Genomic DNA, 16529 nt, shown 5'->3' with positions numbered 1-16529 from the left:
CAAATGGGAAGTCAGATCATTTTTGGGTTTTATTGATTTTAATACCGAGTTTGCCAGTTGCTCCAGACTGCTTTATACCAATGCAAGGTAAACTGACTAGTGCCAGGAGCAATTTATTGGTCGAGAATAATGATCACCAGCGGAGATGATGTAATGGATTTGATGGATCCCTGATTGTGACCAGAACCTAAAGTCCTTTCCCACATTGGTGCCTTGTTGGAGCCTGGTTGACACCAGTCCTAGCCTGGAACTGGGTTCAGTGAGGTGAATATTTTTTTCAGGGTGACTGGCAAACTCTTTTGTTTCTCCTTGTGGTGAATGCTTTCCTTGAACTCTGAGCAGCTCAGCATAGGATATGTGTGGGTATACATGGATGCTGCCTTTTGTGCTGTAAATCACAAGGAAGGAAGGAAACTGTGTGCAAAACGAACTATTATCTACGATTGCATCTCATTTCAATTGCTCACTTTGAATCTATTCTGTAGTGTGCAGAATCATTGAATTATTATTGGGGCTTTGTCAAGCTATCAGCCAAGTTGATGGCCCTGGCCACACCTGGGGAAGCATTACATCGATCCATTTCATTAATTGATCATAAAACTTCCATGTTTTACATTTTACTTTCCACATTCCTCTTTTCTGTAAGGTAGCACACATGCATGAGCGACTCTCAAATGAAACCTCCACGCACTTCTTTGCTTGTCCTCTTTCCAGATGTTTGGCGACTGTTGTGATGATGGATGAGTGTGAAGATGCTTCCATGGCTCTCAGTCCTGACTTCTGTCCAAGCTATCGGCTGGACAGCAAGAAGTTACTCTCGGTTATCCAGGACTCCAACTCGTCCATGTCCTTCTCCCCGGAGCCTACAACGACGCCTCTGCAGAATAATTCCCTCAACATGAGTACCCTTGGCTTCTGTGAAGGGTAAGCAAGCAAACTGACAAACCTAACCCACATCAACTGAATGCTGAGGGAAGATCTTGTCTCATTGCTCCTTTCTGTATCAATAAGTCAGGGTGTGGAGGAAGGCCAAAAAACAATAAAAATTCCAGTGTCTGGATTCAGTGGGCAAATGAATATTCTTGGCAAATAATTCAAGAGAGAGCTGGATAGAGCTCTTAAGGATAGCGGAGTCAGGGGGTATGGGGAGAAGGCAGGAACGGGGTACTGATTGAGAATGATCAGCCATGATCACATTGAATGGCGGTGCTGGCTCGAAGGGCCGAATGGCCTCCTCCTGCACCTATTGTCTATAAACTGAGTAATCCATTTTACATTTTGCAACCTGCTGCACCACCCAGAGACAGAATTTCAGATGCAGCTGCAAAATGCAAAGGAACGTGCTTGCTTTGTGCCACCCCCAGCATTGGGCCATAGTTACAGCTCAACCCACCCGGGCTCTTCACATCAGTAAATCACTGTGGCGTATTGCAAGGGGGTGGCCTGGAATCCATTTACATGGCGATTGACCTAGTGGTATTCAGCCAGGAACAGTTGCTATGAAATACTATGACTGAGGTGAAGGAGGGTCCAGTGTCATGTCAAGTTGAGTTTATTGCCTTATGCTTGGTGAGGTACAGGTCCAATGAAGATCTCACTTGCAGCAACATTGCGGTCACTTGAGTTCAGACAACACATGAAAACATAAATTGTACATAAACCACACAAGTTCTACGAGACTGAAAAGAAAAGGATTATGCAAAAATCACAACATTAAACCACGTACAAAAACAAATTATAAGTAAATCACTTGTACATTTTCTCAAAAGACGGTGGGGAAAAAACACGACAAAACAAAAACAAGCTTATTGAATATTTTTGAGTTTATGGACCTGCTGACAACCTTTCTTTTTGAAGGTATTTATTCACAAAATGCTGGAGTAACTCAGGCAGCATCTCAGGGAGGATCTGCAGCTACTTTCTTATACTACCTTTCTTTTTGACCTTGTCTCGCCCTGTGTCCCGGGTTAGTTTCTCTGCTGGGCAGTCTTTTATTCATCATTTATTCTCCTTTTCCATTGTGGGTACTGTCTGGTCCACCACGTGTGCTGCTGCTGCAAATAAGGATGTCATTGTTCTGCTTTGGGACATTTGACAATAAATCACCCTTGCCTCTCTATCAGTAACAACATCTTTTGTCTGATCCTGTGCTGTGGAATTCTCTCATTCGTCCTGTTGTTGTTATTTGCTCTCCTAGGTTTATCTTTCCAAGCTTGTGCATATTTTTCTTTTTTGTCCCACCTCTTGGTAATTGACCTCTTAAGGTTTGGGTGCAGTGAGTTATAAAGATACAAGTTATCTTTTGCTACGTTGGAAGATTATATTAAATATAATGGCTGTTGCTTACAAATACCCTTTGGTCATTGACCCATGCAACTGTTTGGAGCATCTCCGACTCCGGGAATTGTCTTAGGCACAATGATGCAGTGGTAGAATAAGAAAATAACTGCAGATGCTGGTACAAATCGAAGGTATTTATTCACAAAATGCTGGAGTAACTCAGCAGGTCAGGCAGCATCTCGGGAGAGAAGAAGCGTCTCGACCCGAAGCGTCACCCATTCCTTCTCTCCCGAGATGCTGCCTGACCTGCTGAGTTACTCCAGCATTTTGTGAATAAATACCTTCGATGCAGTGGTAGAGTTGGTTCCCTGTAGCGCCAGAGATCTGGATCGATCGTGACCATCGTTGCTGTCTGTACGGTATTTGTACGTTCTCCTTGTGACGACGTGGGTTTTCTCCGGGGCTCTGCCTTCTGACCAAACTCCAAAGACATGCAGGTTTGGTCAATTGGCTTCAATTAAAATTGTAAATAGCCCTAAATGCGTAGGAAGGATAGTATTAGTGTGCGGGGTGATCGCTGGTCAGCGTGGACTCAGTGGGCCGAAGGGCCTGTTTCCACACCTTATCTCTAAAGTCTGAAGTTGATGTTTGGGGTTCAAAGGTGATTTGCTTCCACTCCAGTTTTGTGGATGCTGTGGTGTTGCATAAAATGAATGTGGGAGCCACAGATGGAAGCAGGAAGGAAGGATGGGTGGTTAGTTTGTATTTCTGTCTATACCACACTTGGCATATCTCATGACTGTAAAGGTGTCAGCTCTTGTGGTCAGCACCTGATCCCTAAAGCAATATTGGTTAAACATCTTCTCAATGCATTTGCTTTCTTTCAATTTCATGTATGTTTGAACATTGATGGAGTTGCAAGCAATTGGCCAGAAGACATAGGAGCAGAATTCAGCCGTTTGGCCTATTGAGTCTGCTCTGGCATTCATTCATGGCTGATCTGTTTTCCCTCTCAACCCCATTCTTCTGCTGCCTTCCAGTAATGTCTGTTGCCCTTACTAATTAAGTATCATTTGGTCTCTACTTTAGAAATAATCAATGACTTGGTCTCCACAATTGCCTGTGGCAATGAATTTTACAAATTCACCACCTTCTGACTAAAAGAATTCCTCCTCATCTCCATTCTGAAGGTCCATCCTTTTATTCAGATGCTGTACCCTTTGGTCCTGGACTCTCCCACTAGTGGAAACATCATCTCCACCTCCACTCTATCCAGGCCTTTGGCTGTTTCTGTAATTGGCCACCTTTGTCAGTATTGAGGACAGGGAATGGCAGGAAATGGTAACATGTGATAATAGGTATTAGAGGAAAGAAGTGAGAATAATGGCCCAAGAGTTAGAAAAGAGGCTGCAGCATTGGAAAATGAAATAAAGCAAATACAACAGTTTGTAGAGTGACTGCAGTTGCACAGAGTAATAACTGTTAGATCTAAGGCTCTTTGGCACACAGAGTCTCTTGTCTCGGTGAATCAAGGACTAGACAACATTGGTTTAAGGTGAAGGGGAAACTATTTAATAGGAATCTAAGGGGTGACATTTTCACACTCAGACATGTGAATTTTCCGCATCTCCGCGTTTTAAAAATCAATTTTCTGCGCTTTTTGCATGATTTCTGCATTTTTCACTTTGCCAAGTAAACAGAAATCTGATCTTAAAAAATAAATAAATAAAAAGAGCGTAAAGACTTGTAATGAACACTAGGGTTGCGCTGGAGGTCGATAGGGGTTCCCTGAGAAATCCCGGGTTCCCTGGATGTCTCCCCCGAAAATATGGCACCGAGACTGGGCAAGGCAGCCAATCTCGACCTCATCGGGACTTCCACGGCCGATCGGTGGGTTGAATTTGCTACCTACGGCCGGGGCTCTGGAACTCTAGCCCAGCTGGAGCCAGCAAATAGACAATAGGTGCAGGAGTAGGCCATTCGGCCCTTCGAGCCAGCACCGCCATTCAATGTGATCATGGCTGATCATTCTCAATCAGTACCCCGTTCCTGCTTTCTCCCCATACCCATACAGATTGGTGGAACATCCCCTGACTCCGCTATCCTTAAGAGCTCTATCTAGCTCTCTCTTGAATGTATTCAGAGAATTGGCCTCCACTGCCCTCTGAGGCAGAGAATTCCACAGATTCACAACTCTCTGACTAAAAAAGCTTTTCCTCATCTCTGTTCTAAACCCCTTATTCTTAAACTGTGGCCCCATGTTCTGGACTCCCCCCAACATTGGGAACATGTTTCCTGCCTCTAACATGTCCAACCCCTTAATAATCTTATACGTTTTGATAAGATCCCCTCTCATCCTTCTAAATTCCAGTGTATACAAACCTAGTCGCTCCAGTCTTTCAACATAGGACAGTCCCGCCATTCCGGGAATTAACCTAGTAAACCTACGCTGCACGCCCTCAATAGCAAGAATATCCTTCCTCAAATTTGGAGACCAAAACTGCACACAGTACTCCAGGTGCGGTCTCACTAGGGCCCTGTACAACTGCAGAAGGACCTCTTTGCTCCTGTACTCAACTCCTCTTGTTATGAATGCCAACATTACATTGGCTTTCTTCACTGCCTGCTGTACCTGCATGCTTCCTTTCAGTGACTGATGCACTAAGACACCCAGATCACGTTGTACGTCCCCTTTTCCTAACTTGACACCATTCAAATAATAATCTGCCTTCCTATTCTTACCGTCAAAGTGGATAACCTCACACTTATCCACATTAAACTGCATCTGCCATGCATCCGCCCACTCACACAACCTGTCCAAGTCACCCTGCAACCTCATAGCATCTTCCTCACAGTTCACACTGCACCTAGCTTTGTATCATCGGCAAATTTGCTAATGGTACTTTTAATCCCTTCATCCAAGTCATTGATGTATATTGTAAATAGCTGCGGTCCCAACACCGAGCCTTGCGGTACCCCACTAGTCACTGCCTGCCATTCTGAAAGGGACCCATTTATCCCCACTCTTTGCTTTCTGTCTGTCAACCAACTTTCTATCCATGTCAGTACCCTACCTCCAATACCATGTGCTCTAATTTTGCCCTCCAATCTCCTATGTGGGACCTTGTCGAAGGCTTTCTGAAAGTCGAGGTACACCACATCCACCGGCTCTCCCATGTCAATTTTCCTAGTTACATCCTCAAAAAATTCCAGTAGATTAGTCAAGCACGATTTCCCCTTCGTAAATCCATGCTGACTCGGAACGATCCTGTTACTGTGATCCAAATGCTCCGCAATTTCGTCTTTTATAATTGACTCCAGCATCTTCCCCACCACTGATGTCAGACTAACTGGTCTATAATTTCCCATTTTCTCTCGCCCTCCTTTCTTGAAAAGTGGGATAACATTAGCTACCCTCCAATCCACAGGAACTGATCTATCCCTATAGCCGACTTCCTTGACCTGCTGGATAAACCAGCAGAGCTCTTGAACCAAGAGTGCCAGAAAATCAGTGGTAGAACTGTAATGAGTAAATATTAAATATAAGTGCAACATTTTTTTCACTGAATTAATTAAGACACGGTTAAAATATAAAACACAGCAGAAAAGCCAATTACCACCTTTTTGGGCTGATTATCAATTAATAGACAATAGGTGCAGGAGTAGGCCATTCGGCCCTTCGAGCCAGCACCACCATTCAATGTGATCATGGCTGATCATTCTCAATGTGCGAATTTACTTAAATGTTATCAGTGTACAGTGACGTATTCACATTATTTTGTAATGTCTGTTTTTTACTTTGAAATGCACTAAAAGAGGCTTGAAACGGGTAATTTTGTGTCCATTTTCCAATTGTTTGACACCCGTTGTATGCCTCGCGCAAGTGCTCGGCTCTTTTCTTCTTTTTTTACCTCACTCACATGCCTACACACAAAGGGTGGTGGATGTATGGATCAAGATCCCAGAGGAGGTAGTTGAGGCAGGGACTATCCCAGCATTTAAAAAAAACAGTTAGACAGTAACATGGATGGGACAGGTTTGGAGGGATGTGGACCAAATGTGGGCAGGTGGGACTAATGTAGCTGGGACATGTTGGGTCGAAGGGCCTGTTTCCATGCTGTATCACTTCATGACTGAGCTGGGAAAATTGCTCAGACTGAATCTATACAAGGAAACAGGAGACAGTTGGTGTTATTGGAACGGGCATGTAGCAGATTTCCACAGGGTTGCAACATCTGCAATTAGTAAGTTCTCTGTAAAGGTCATTCAGTAAAAAGTTGACCTGGTTCTTGTTAATTAGATGGGGAGATTGATGATAGAGAATGTGAAAGGGGACTTTAATTTTCCATGGCTGAGGTTTAAATGGAATGCTTTTATACTCCACAAGAAGAGGTGCAAGCAGATGGGCTCTGGGTGCAGCGGAGATAGCTGTAATTAGGATTTATGAGGAGTTAGTGGATGTCCCTGATGTGAACCATTTGAATTCTTCTGCATTCTGTCTTGACAGCAATGCTTAAATTTTTTCACCTGACTCAAAATTCTGGCAGTCTGCTTGAAAGGCATTTCTCGAACTGCAATAAATCGTCTAGGTGTGAAATTTGAGGGGATGAAAACAAATTGTACTTAAGAGTTAAAGAACATCAAATCTGTAATTAGTTGTCGTTGAAATTGCATAGTCTGTTCAACTATTGCCTTTCCGTATCTCTGTGCAAGAAGAAAAATAAGTTTGGAATCTGTTCGTTATGAAACAATACTACGGAGCAAAGGGACCCAATTTTATCTTCCTTTGGTACCTTAATTTTCTGTTAAAATATCTGAATATACATGGCCACCCTTTGTCAGTAACCATGAAAACTTGGCGGGGACGGTCAAAAACTGCGATGATTTGTGTGTTTTGTTGTCAGCTGCTTTATTTCTCTTTCAGCGAGACTCCAAAGCGCTGCCTGGACTTGTCAAACCTGAGTAATGGGGGTGAGTCATGGACCTCTCCCGAGATCGTTCGCAGAGGTTAGTAATGCTCGCCTGTTAAATTTATTATTCTCCATGCTAAAACAAATCTCTCTTTGGGCTGAAACGAGATATTTATCATTTTTTTAAAAAAAAGAAAAAATCCAAACATTCAACAGGTTAGACAGCCCCTTTGGAGAGGAAAACCGTTTTAAGCTGTGTTTTCCATGAAAATATTTATTTGACACCTGCAATCCTTCCAGGTGAGATCCTGATGAGGCCTCCAATACATTAGTGAGACCAAGTGTAGACTTGCTGATGGTTTTGCTGAACACTTGCGCTTGGTCCACCAGGGCCTACTGGTTGCTCACCATTTTAACTTGCCGTTCCCATTCTCATATTGACCTGACTGACCTGGGCCTCATCCATTGCCTGAGTGAGGCCACACACAGATTGGTGGAACATCGCCTTGTATTCCACTTGGGTAGCTGACAATCCAATGGAATGAACATTGAATTGTCCAGTTTAGGGTAACTAAACTCAACCCCTTCCCCCACCTCCCCACTCTTTCCCACCCTCTTCCCACTTGGTCTTGAACCTATTTCTCCCCATCCCGTCCACCTATATTCCTTCCTACAGCTGCACAATCTGCAACACTTCAATCCTTTTGCCTCAGCTTCTGTGTTTTTATTTCTGGCCTTTGTCCAACCATCTGCCTATCAACCCTCCAATTGATCTGCAGCCACCTATAACCTTCCAGGCTTTGTCCTTCCCCTCCTCTCTTCCAGCTTTCCTCCCTTCCCATATAATCAGTGTGAAGAAAGGTCTTGACCTGAAGCGTCACCTTTCCATGTTCTCCAGTGATGCTGCTTGATCTGCTGAGTTACTCCAGCTCTGACTTTTTTTGACCGTTTATATCAAAATGTATTTGTGCAGAGGGGCTGCCTTTTCTATTTGGCTGGACCAACTAGAATTCTCATTAGGGTTAGGTTTATTATTGTTATATGTTCCGAGGTACAGCTAAATGCTTTGTCTTGCATGCTATCCAAACAGATCAGATGTCCCATATATGAATACATTGAAGTCAAACTTGTACAATAGAAGGTGCAAATGGGAAGATTCAGATGCAGAATATATTTCTCCGCATTGTAGTGCATTGTAGCACATCAGTTTCATAGACATTGTCCAATCTTATGGGATAGAGGTGTATTGGACAGTACCCTAACTAATGGAAGGACAATTCAGAAGCCTGATGACATGGGGGGAAAAGCTGTTCCCGAGTCTGGTAGTGCGCACTTTCAAGATTCTGCTGGATGAGAACAAGGAGAAGAAGGAATGATTGGGGTAGGATAAGTTTTTGATTATGTTTTTCTGAGGCAGCATGAAAAGCAGATGGAGTCAATGGTGGGAAGTCTAGTCTGTGTGATGGACTCCCCTACATCTACAACTCTGCAATTTCTTGTGGTTTTAGGCAGAGCTGATCCCAAAGCAAGCTGTGATGCAACCCGACAATATGATTTCTATGGTTCATCTGTGGAAGTTTTTAAGCCTTACAGGAGGTGTGCTGAATTTCCTCGGTCTCCTCAGGAAGCCAAGGTGTGGCGTGCAATCACATCAATGTAGTTGGTCCACGGCAGATCATTGGTGATATCAACGCCAATAAACCTGAAGCTCTCAACCATTTCCGCTTCAGCACTATTGATGCTGATTGGAGCATGTACTCCCCAAGCTTCCAGAAGTCGGTACGAGCTCCTTCTCCTTGTTGACTTTGAGGGAAAAGTTTTGTCCTGACATCACGACACCCAGTCCTCCATCTCCTTCCTCTCCTCCGTCTCGTGATGATTTATGATTTGGCCCGTTGCAGTGGTGTTGACTGCAAACGTGTGGATGGACTTGGACCCATATTTGGCAGTACAGTCGTGAGTGTGTAGGGAACATAGTTGGGGACTGCCAACACATGCTTGTGGGGCACCGATGTAGAGAATTGTTGTGGAGGAGGTGTTGTCACCTTTCCTCACTGAGGTCTGTGGGTCAGAATGTTGAGGACCTCAGAAACTGGCAGAGGCAGGAGCCGATTCTTAGTTCCAGGAATTTGGCGATGAGTGTCGATGGGATTATGGTGTCGAAAGCAGGGGTATAGTCCATAAACAGGATTCTAACATAGGAGTCTGACGTGACATTGCTCTATTTCCAGAAGCAAATCAAGATATCTTCAGTTCACTTTTTCATTTGCGGAAGTCTGAGAAATTTGCCGCTAAATTGCTACTTTAGTGAAGTGTTGTGCTCCCATACGGTGGGAGCCCATTTCATTGCAGAACCACGGAAATAAGTTTCACTATGAGGAATGTTTCTGATTTAAACGGTACATCTGCGTTAACAGATTTTTATAGATACATATCAAATGTGCATGATCATCCTTGGCTCCTGGTCTGAAGCGAGCCACTGCTTTCACATCTGTTGTTTGCTTAACCTATAATTAGTTTTCGTTAATGTTACAACAGTTGAGGGAACAAAAGTACATGAGGCTCTCTCAATGTTTCAGGTCTGTGCCTTGGTTCGCCTTGTCTAACAGATGCACAACCTGGAGAATCGTAAGTAATGGTCAAGTCCTCTGCCTTTGTCTTTACTTGGCCTTAACAGAGAAATCTGTGTAGATTGGCTAAACACAGCCTTGTGCTAAGTTCACATGCATGGTCTTCTAGACGGTGGCACTCTCACAATGAAGGACTTTCATTAAGACAGTCATAAACAGGAAAACCCAAGTGAAGGCTGAGGAAATGTGATTTAGCCAGCTTGCCCATTAAGATATGCACTTTTTGAAAATTGCAGTTTTGCATTATCAATCCCTTTTCCTGGGAATGGAGGGAACAAGGGTGGCACAGTGGTGCAACTGGTAGAGCTGTTGCCTCTCAGTGCCAGAGACCCACGTTCGATCCTGACCTCTGCTGCCTGTGTGGAGTTTGCATGTTCTACCTGTGGCCATATTGGTGTTCTGAGTTTCACCTCTATCCTGACGACGTGCGTGTTTGTGGGTTAAATGACCTCTCTAAATTGTCCCTAGTTGTTAGAATGTGGATGTAAAAGTGGGATAACATAGAACTAGTGTGAACGGATAATCGATGGTCGACATGGACTCAGTGAGTCGAAGGGCCAGTTTCAATACTGTGTCTTTCAATCAATTAATTAATAATTGTATCTCCATCTGGGATGACTGAACTTGTAGGGGAAGATGCAGTGGGTGGTTTACACCCCCCTCCTCTTGACCTCTCCCAATCCACCTCTTTCCAGAGATGATCGCCTGCTGGACTTGTACTCACACAGTTCTGAAGTGGTCACGTCGTCACTCTCTCCCCCCATTCCTTGATGGCATTTGTTGGCAGCTTTATTATTAAGGTTATGTCTTGGTGAAGGGATACAAATTTAATTAATACTGGGATTTTCATCGCCTCTTTAGTTTCTGGCAGGCGATTCTCCATCTGATTATTTCCCCAAAATGTGGTGAAGACTATGGGGGGGGGGGAGGAAAGAGAGAGAGAAAGGGATAACATTTGGTTGAAAAACGAGGGTGTGCGCCATTGGCATGAGGTGCTTTGCTGGCGTGCAACCCAATAGGTTGGTCTGGGATGGTGAGGACTAGGCCTGGGGCCTGACAGGCCTGTGCCTGGTGTATGTGGTGAGAGGCATTGGCCATGCCTGTGCTACGTAGCCTTGTTGCTTGCGTAAGGGTGGAGTGTGGGGAAGGACCAGGGTCTGTTGAGGGTTGAAACCGGTGGCCACAGGAGAAGGATTACACCAATGAATGAGCGAAAGGAATGCTTCAAGTTAGGTGGGAGAGATCTTGATAAAGAATGGAACAGGGGCAAGCAGGAGCTGAGTACCAATGATAGGAATGGGTGGAGATTTTAAGATTTTGTGACCCTCTTCAAGGGACTTAATGAGTCATGGTGTGTAGGAAGGAACTGCAGATGTTTTGTTTACACTGAAGATTGACACAAAATGCTGGAGTAACTCAGCGGGTCAGACAGCATCTCTGGAGGCAAGGAATAGGTGGCGTTTTGGGTCGAGACCCTTCAGACCTTAGTGGATCATGACGTCAGGAGATCAAAACTTTGGTGCTTGGGTCTCGGAATCAGTCGGGATTAGAAATTTTGGAAGTGGGAGCAGTTTACGGACTGCGTTTGGGAGGTGAATTGTAGGTCTTGATGGAGGTGAGAGTTGGTGGATATTCAGTGTTGGGGTGTTGAAGACCAACAAAAGCTTCTAAAAGTTGAACGGTAGTTCATGAATTGCTTGATGCAGAAGGTGCACCTAGGTGAAAAGGGTTACCTGGTTGAACTTCTGAAATGATGCAAAACATTTTGGCCCATTGACTCTACCTGGCTCAATTGCCACAAGTTTTCCCACACATCAGATTCCATCAACCACCTACAGATTAGGGGCGATTTGCAGTGGACAATAAACCTACCAATTGCATGTCTTTGGGTTGTGGAAGGAACCTGGAGCATCAGGGGGACAACCCACTGAATGAATGTACAAACTCCACACAGTCGGCGTCAGAATCGAACCAGTCACCGGAGATGTGAGGCAGCTATCCTACTGGGAGAAGTTTGCTCTCCTGAATCCATTGTCCCACTGATGCTGTACAAGTTCCATTCAGACCCTTGGCTTCAAAAAGCAAGGAGGTTAATGTGTTGTTCGAAGTTAACTGTGCTTAATACTGATGGGTCTTCACACGGTGGCACAGCGGTGGAGCTGATTGCCTCATAGGTCTCTGGGTTCAATCCTGACCTCGGGTGCTGTCTTCACGAAGTTTGTACGTTCTCCCTCTGACCACGTGGGTTTTCTCTGGGTGCTCTGGTTTCCTTCAACATTCCAAAAATGAGCAAGGTTGTAGGTCAATTGCCTTTTGTAAATTGCCCTCTGGATGCGAAAGTGGGTTAATGTAGAACTCGTGTTAAAGAGTGATCTGTATCTCTAAACTAAATTAAGTGGATTGAAATTTCCTACGCCAAATTCAAGTACTTTAATTTGCAGTGTACACATCTTTGGAGATGCCTGCCCATGGTTATCGATCATACTAGCTTTAGGATGTTCTCCCACTTTTACCCCCACCTCTGTTCCTTCCACCCTCATCAGTAGTTGAGGCGCCCTGGGTCAGCACAGGCAATGTGCTGTCCACTGTGCTTGTCACACTCTCGGGATTGTCAGTGATGAAATGGTACTTGATTTTGGTTTTCCCTTTTCTCAAGCACATCACAACATCCTCATGATATTTTGTACTGTGATGAATGCAAACCTGTTGATGTTCACTGCCAATGTGCTGTGAAATCGTCAGCATCCTCTGGAGTCCACGCTTGTGGAGTTCTGTGTGCTGTTAACGGTCAATGGCACCCTGAACTTGCGTCGAGGACAGAGCTGAAGTACACCCAAACTGATGCAAGAAAAACCCACATAAATGCAAGATGAAGTCATTGGAGATTCCTTTCTCTCTGCACTCCTTTCCCTGAATATTTTGATTTCTTATACAATTATATTGAATTTTCCTCTGTAGCTTCAGTCCCTGTTTAGATTGCAGGTTATTGTTGTCTTTGTGGGTTGTGTAGTTCCTAACATTTTGTTTGCATTGTCACAGCAGGCAACCTGTGGGAAGAACCCAGCCATCTCTGGTAAGACTCTGCAATATACTGAAAAAGAATTCTTCAAAGTAAGCCGTGTGATGAGAAGCAACGAGCAAAGCTTGCCTGTTCCTTGGCCGCCTCCCTCATAAGCAACTGGCCAAAACTGGGGAGCATGTGCTCAGCAAGACGGACACAAGGCGCTCTGACGCTATGTATTGTTGTGGAACGATTACACAACTCTGCCAGCAGGAGAGTGCAAAGAGTGGCAATGAGTTCTTGAGCTTAGGAGAGGATGCAATTATGCTGGAGAGGGTGAAGAGGAGATTCGCCAGGATGTGTTGTCAGGGTTGACCTATTGCAGTTAAATGGCGATGCTGTTTATTTTGCCTTGAGCAGAGGAGACCTGATGACCTGATGGTGGCATATAACATTGAGGGGAAAAGATAGTTCATAGTAAACATCGTTTTTCCCCCTGTGGGGGCTTGTAAGAAAAGAGCACAGGTTTAGGCAGAAGGTTTAGAGGAGATCTTTTATCTGAAAAGGTGGTCGAGGCTGATGGTCTCGCATCATTGCCAAGCATTCAAATAACCAGGTGAAATGCCATATATTTGAAGGCTCCAGACCTAATGAAGGTAAATGGGATTTGCGTGGAAAGGTACAATGGGTGATGTAGCTACGGTGGGCTGAAGGGCCTGGTTCTGTACTCTGCCACTTAATTCCTATCTTATTTGTGATGTTGCAATTTAACAATTCTCAATGGATGAAAATAATTTCTTGGAAATTGAATATATTTATTGATTATTGCAGGAGGAATTAACTCCGGTGAACCGATTCAAATTCTATCCCCTCTATCCCCCGCGTAGTACATAGTAGTTTAGAACATTGAAAAGTACAGCACAAGAACAGGTCCTTCAGCCCACAATGTCTGTGCTGAACATGAAACCAAGATGAACTAATCTCATCTGCCAGCAAATGATTCACATCCCTTCAATCCCTGCAGAACAAAGCACCTTTCCAAACGCCTCTTCATCGCTACTATTGGATCAGCCTCCATCGCTAACTCTTGGCAGTGTGTTCCAGGCACCCACCACTCTCTGTATTTCAAATAAAACTTGTCCTGCACATCTCTTTTAAACTTTGCCCTTCTTACCTTAAAGCTTCGCCTTCTCGTCTGATATTTCCATTGTGGGGAAAAAAGGTCTGTCTGCCACCCTCTCTATGCCTTTGATAAATTGTTTTACCCAACTATCAGGTCTCCCCTCAACCTCCAGCATTCTAGAGAAACCAACCCAAAAGAAAACGTCCATACAAAAGTGTTGCATCGTGGATATTTTTAAGGCAGAGATGGATAGATTCTTCATTAGTACAGGTGTCCGAGGTTATCGGGAGAAGACAGGAGAATGGGGTTAGGAGGGAGAGATAGATCAGCCATGATTAAATGGCATAGACTTGATGGGCCGAATGCCCTAAATCTACTTTGATCCCTTGACCTTAATGATTGGATTCCTCCTTATCCCACTGGGAATGCTTAGAATATAGGGCTGTGTATTTATCCTTATCCTAAACACTCTTTCCAAAAAAATATTGGCCATGAAGCAAGATTGTCCTGCAGAGACAGTGACATGTTTGGTGTAACGTTCAAACACATGGTGACAACCCCTGCCACTAACAGTTGACCCAGGTAGAGAGGTGGCTTTCATTGCTACCCTGCTGACTCTATGGATGAATCACTGAGCAATACAGAGCAGGAAGCTGCTGGGCTTATTCCCATTTCATTTTTAATTCATTCTCACAAATGAAAGGCAACCTTTCGTGCCATCTCTGACACTAAGTAGCATGTTGGTCAGTTCAGAGAAGGTTATCAGTCCTCGTGAGTCAGACCAGAGAAAATTATTGCTATCTCACCCTCCTGAATCAGTGATCTAGTTGTGACAATTTAGCAGCTTTGGGAACTCCTTTACTGATATGATTATTTTAATTCTACATGCAACTGAATTCAGATTTTTCAGGTAAGATGAGATAGAAGGAAAAGGGGGGAAAAAGTGAAAATTACATATTGTAACTCTGAACATTGACATTATATGCACATTATCACGGCCAACATTTTAATTTCTTGCATACAAATTCCTCAAAGAATTGTGCCCATTCCTCAAGGGATTTGAATCCTTGAACTTTAAACAATTTCTCTCATTCTCATCACAGTAGTTGGTGACATTGTGAATTCAGACTTGCTTCAATAACAGACTGGGTATCGTGGTCCCCTAATGAAATCTAGGTTCCTGAAAGTGACCATATTTCTGTTAATATCTCAAAAGTCTTGCATGCAAGTGACTCTTTTAAACCTTGGAGCAATTTCCTTGCCTTTTGGATCTTGTTGCAATGAGATTAATGCCAATATTTTAACTTTAACAAAATGCAAAAAAGTTAGCAATTGGCTGTGCAGTATAATGATAGAAAAATGCTTTGAGTAAAAAGTTTACCTTAAATATATGTTCGTGCAAATAATGTATTGTTTTGCAGCCAGAGATTCTCTGCAGTAGTCCAATGTTGGTGACATCAGGGCCTCAATCTTTGGTGCAAGACCGCATGGATTTTGGAAGCCTGGACCACAACAAGGAAAATGTAAGAAGTGTTCCTGTTTTACCTGATGAAATTTGAAGCGCTGTGGCACAATCTGTTTGATTCTTAAAAAATATCTGCAGTTGAGCTACTCTGTGTTTTGGCTAAGAATGTTATTGGAACGTGGTATTTTTTCTTTGTATAATTCACGTGAACAATATGAGTAGTTACACTAGTGAGGTGTTTCTATTATCTGTTGCATCCATCCAAATATTCTCACAGCTTTTGTTCGTTTTTTTAATTGTTTCAATTCCAATTGAACCTTGCTTAGAATCCAGATCTGAGACAAAAGCTTGAACGCACGTATCACCAGGATCAAGAACAATTTCTTCCCCACTGTTATCTGATCACTGAACGGGCCTCTCAAAAGCAATGGGAGTACTCTCAATCTTCCAACCTACCTCATAGTGCCCATTGGGATTTTTTTACTTGCACTTTCACTAACGTTATATTCTGTACCTCTGGTACTTTTCTCTTTGCTCTAACTGTTGTTCTGTATGGCATGATTACGGTCATGTACAGTACACGATTTGGCTGGATAGCATGTAAAACAAAGTTTTTCATTGTGTATATAGTGGAAAGCATATATGGGATGAACTGCTAAGTGTAGATGGAATGTCCATTAGAAGCTAGAATGCACTTTTGCAAAGTTTTTTCCAGTTAATTTTTCTTTCCTTTTTGAGAATCAGAGTTAATAACCTTTCAGGTTGAAGAACTGGGAGATCTTGCAGCATTGTTTCTGTTCCTCCTCCCATGGATGTGACATGACCTGCTGAATACCTCCAGCATTTTCTGTTTTATTTTTAGATTTCCAGCACCTGCAGTTTTTTAAATTTTTTTAATTTCCTTCTTGAAAATACAGCCGAGTCCACTCCAACCTTCTCTGTACGGTAAATCCACCATGGCTGGAGTCAGTCAAGTGAGTCCTTACTGGTGATAGGGTTAGTATTTAATGAAAGAATAGAATGTTAATATAACAGTCTGATCTTGATGAAGAAGGGTCTCGACCTTAAATGTCACCCATTCCTTCTCTCCAGAGATGCTGTCTGTCCCGCTGAGTTACTC

The 16529-nt window shown here is 43.5% G+C and overlaps 1 protein-coding gene across 1 annotated transcript in view; it reads left to right on the top strand.

Moving 5' to 3' along the window:
• The first annotated feature begins 714 nt into the window (after window positions 1-714).
• LOC144599937 (M-phase inducer phosphatase 1-B-like) overlaps window positions 715-16529 on the top strand; it is a 35523-nt gene continuing 19708 nt past the window's right edge. Inside the window, 6 exon segments of the mRNA XM_078411204.1 lie at window positions 715-728; window positions 730-924; window positions 7205-7287; window positions 9770-9818; window positions 12860-12893; window positions 15366-15467. Of these exon segments, the coding sequence (XP_078267330.1) occupies window positions 715-728; window positions 730-924; window positions 7205-7287; window positions 9770-9818; window positions 12860-12893; window positions 15366-15467 (477 nt within the window).

This window comes from Rhinoraja longicauda, chromosome 14 (assembly GCF_053455715.1).
Source record: "Rhinoraja longicauda isolate Sanriku21f chromosome 14, sRhiLon1.1, whole genome shotgun sequence".
Classification (NCBI taxonomy): Eukaryota; Metazoa; Chordata; class Chondrichthyes; order Rajiformes; family Arhynchobatidae; genus Rhinoraja; species Rhinoraja longicauda.
Note: the sequence above shows the minus strand (reverse complement) of the source record. Positions and strands in the feature narration are given on the sequence as shown.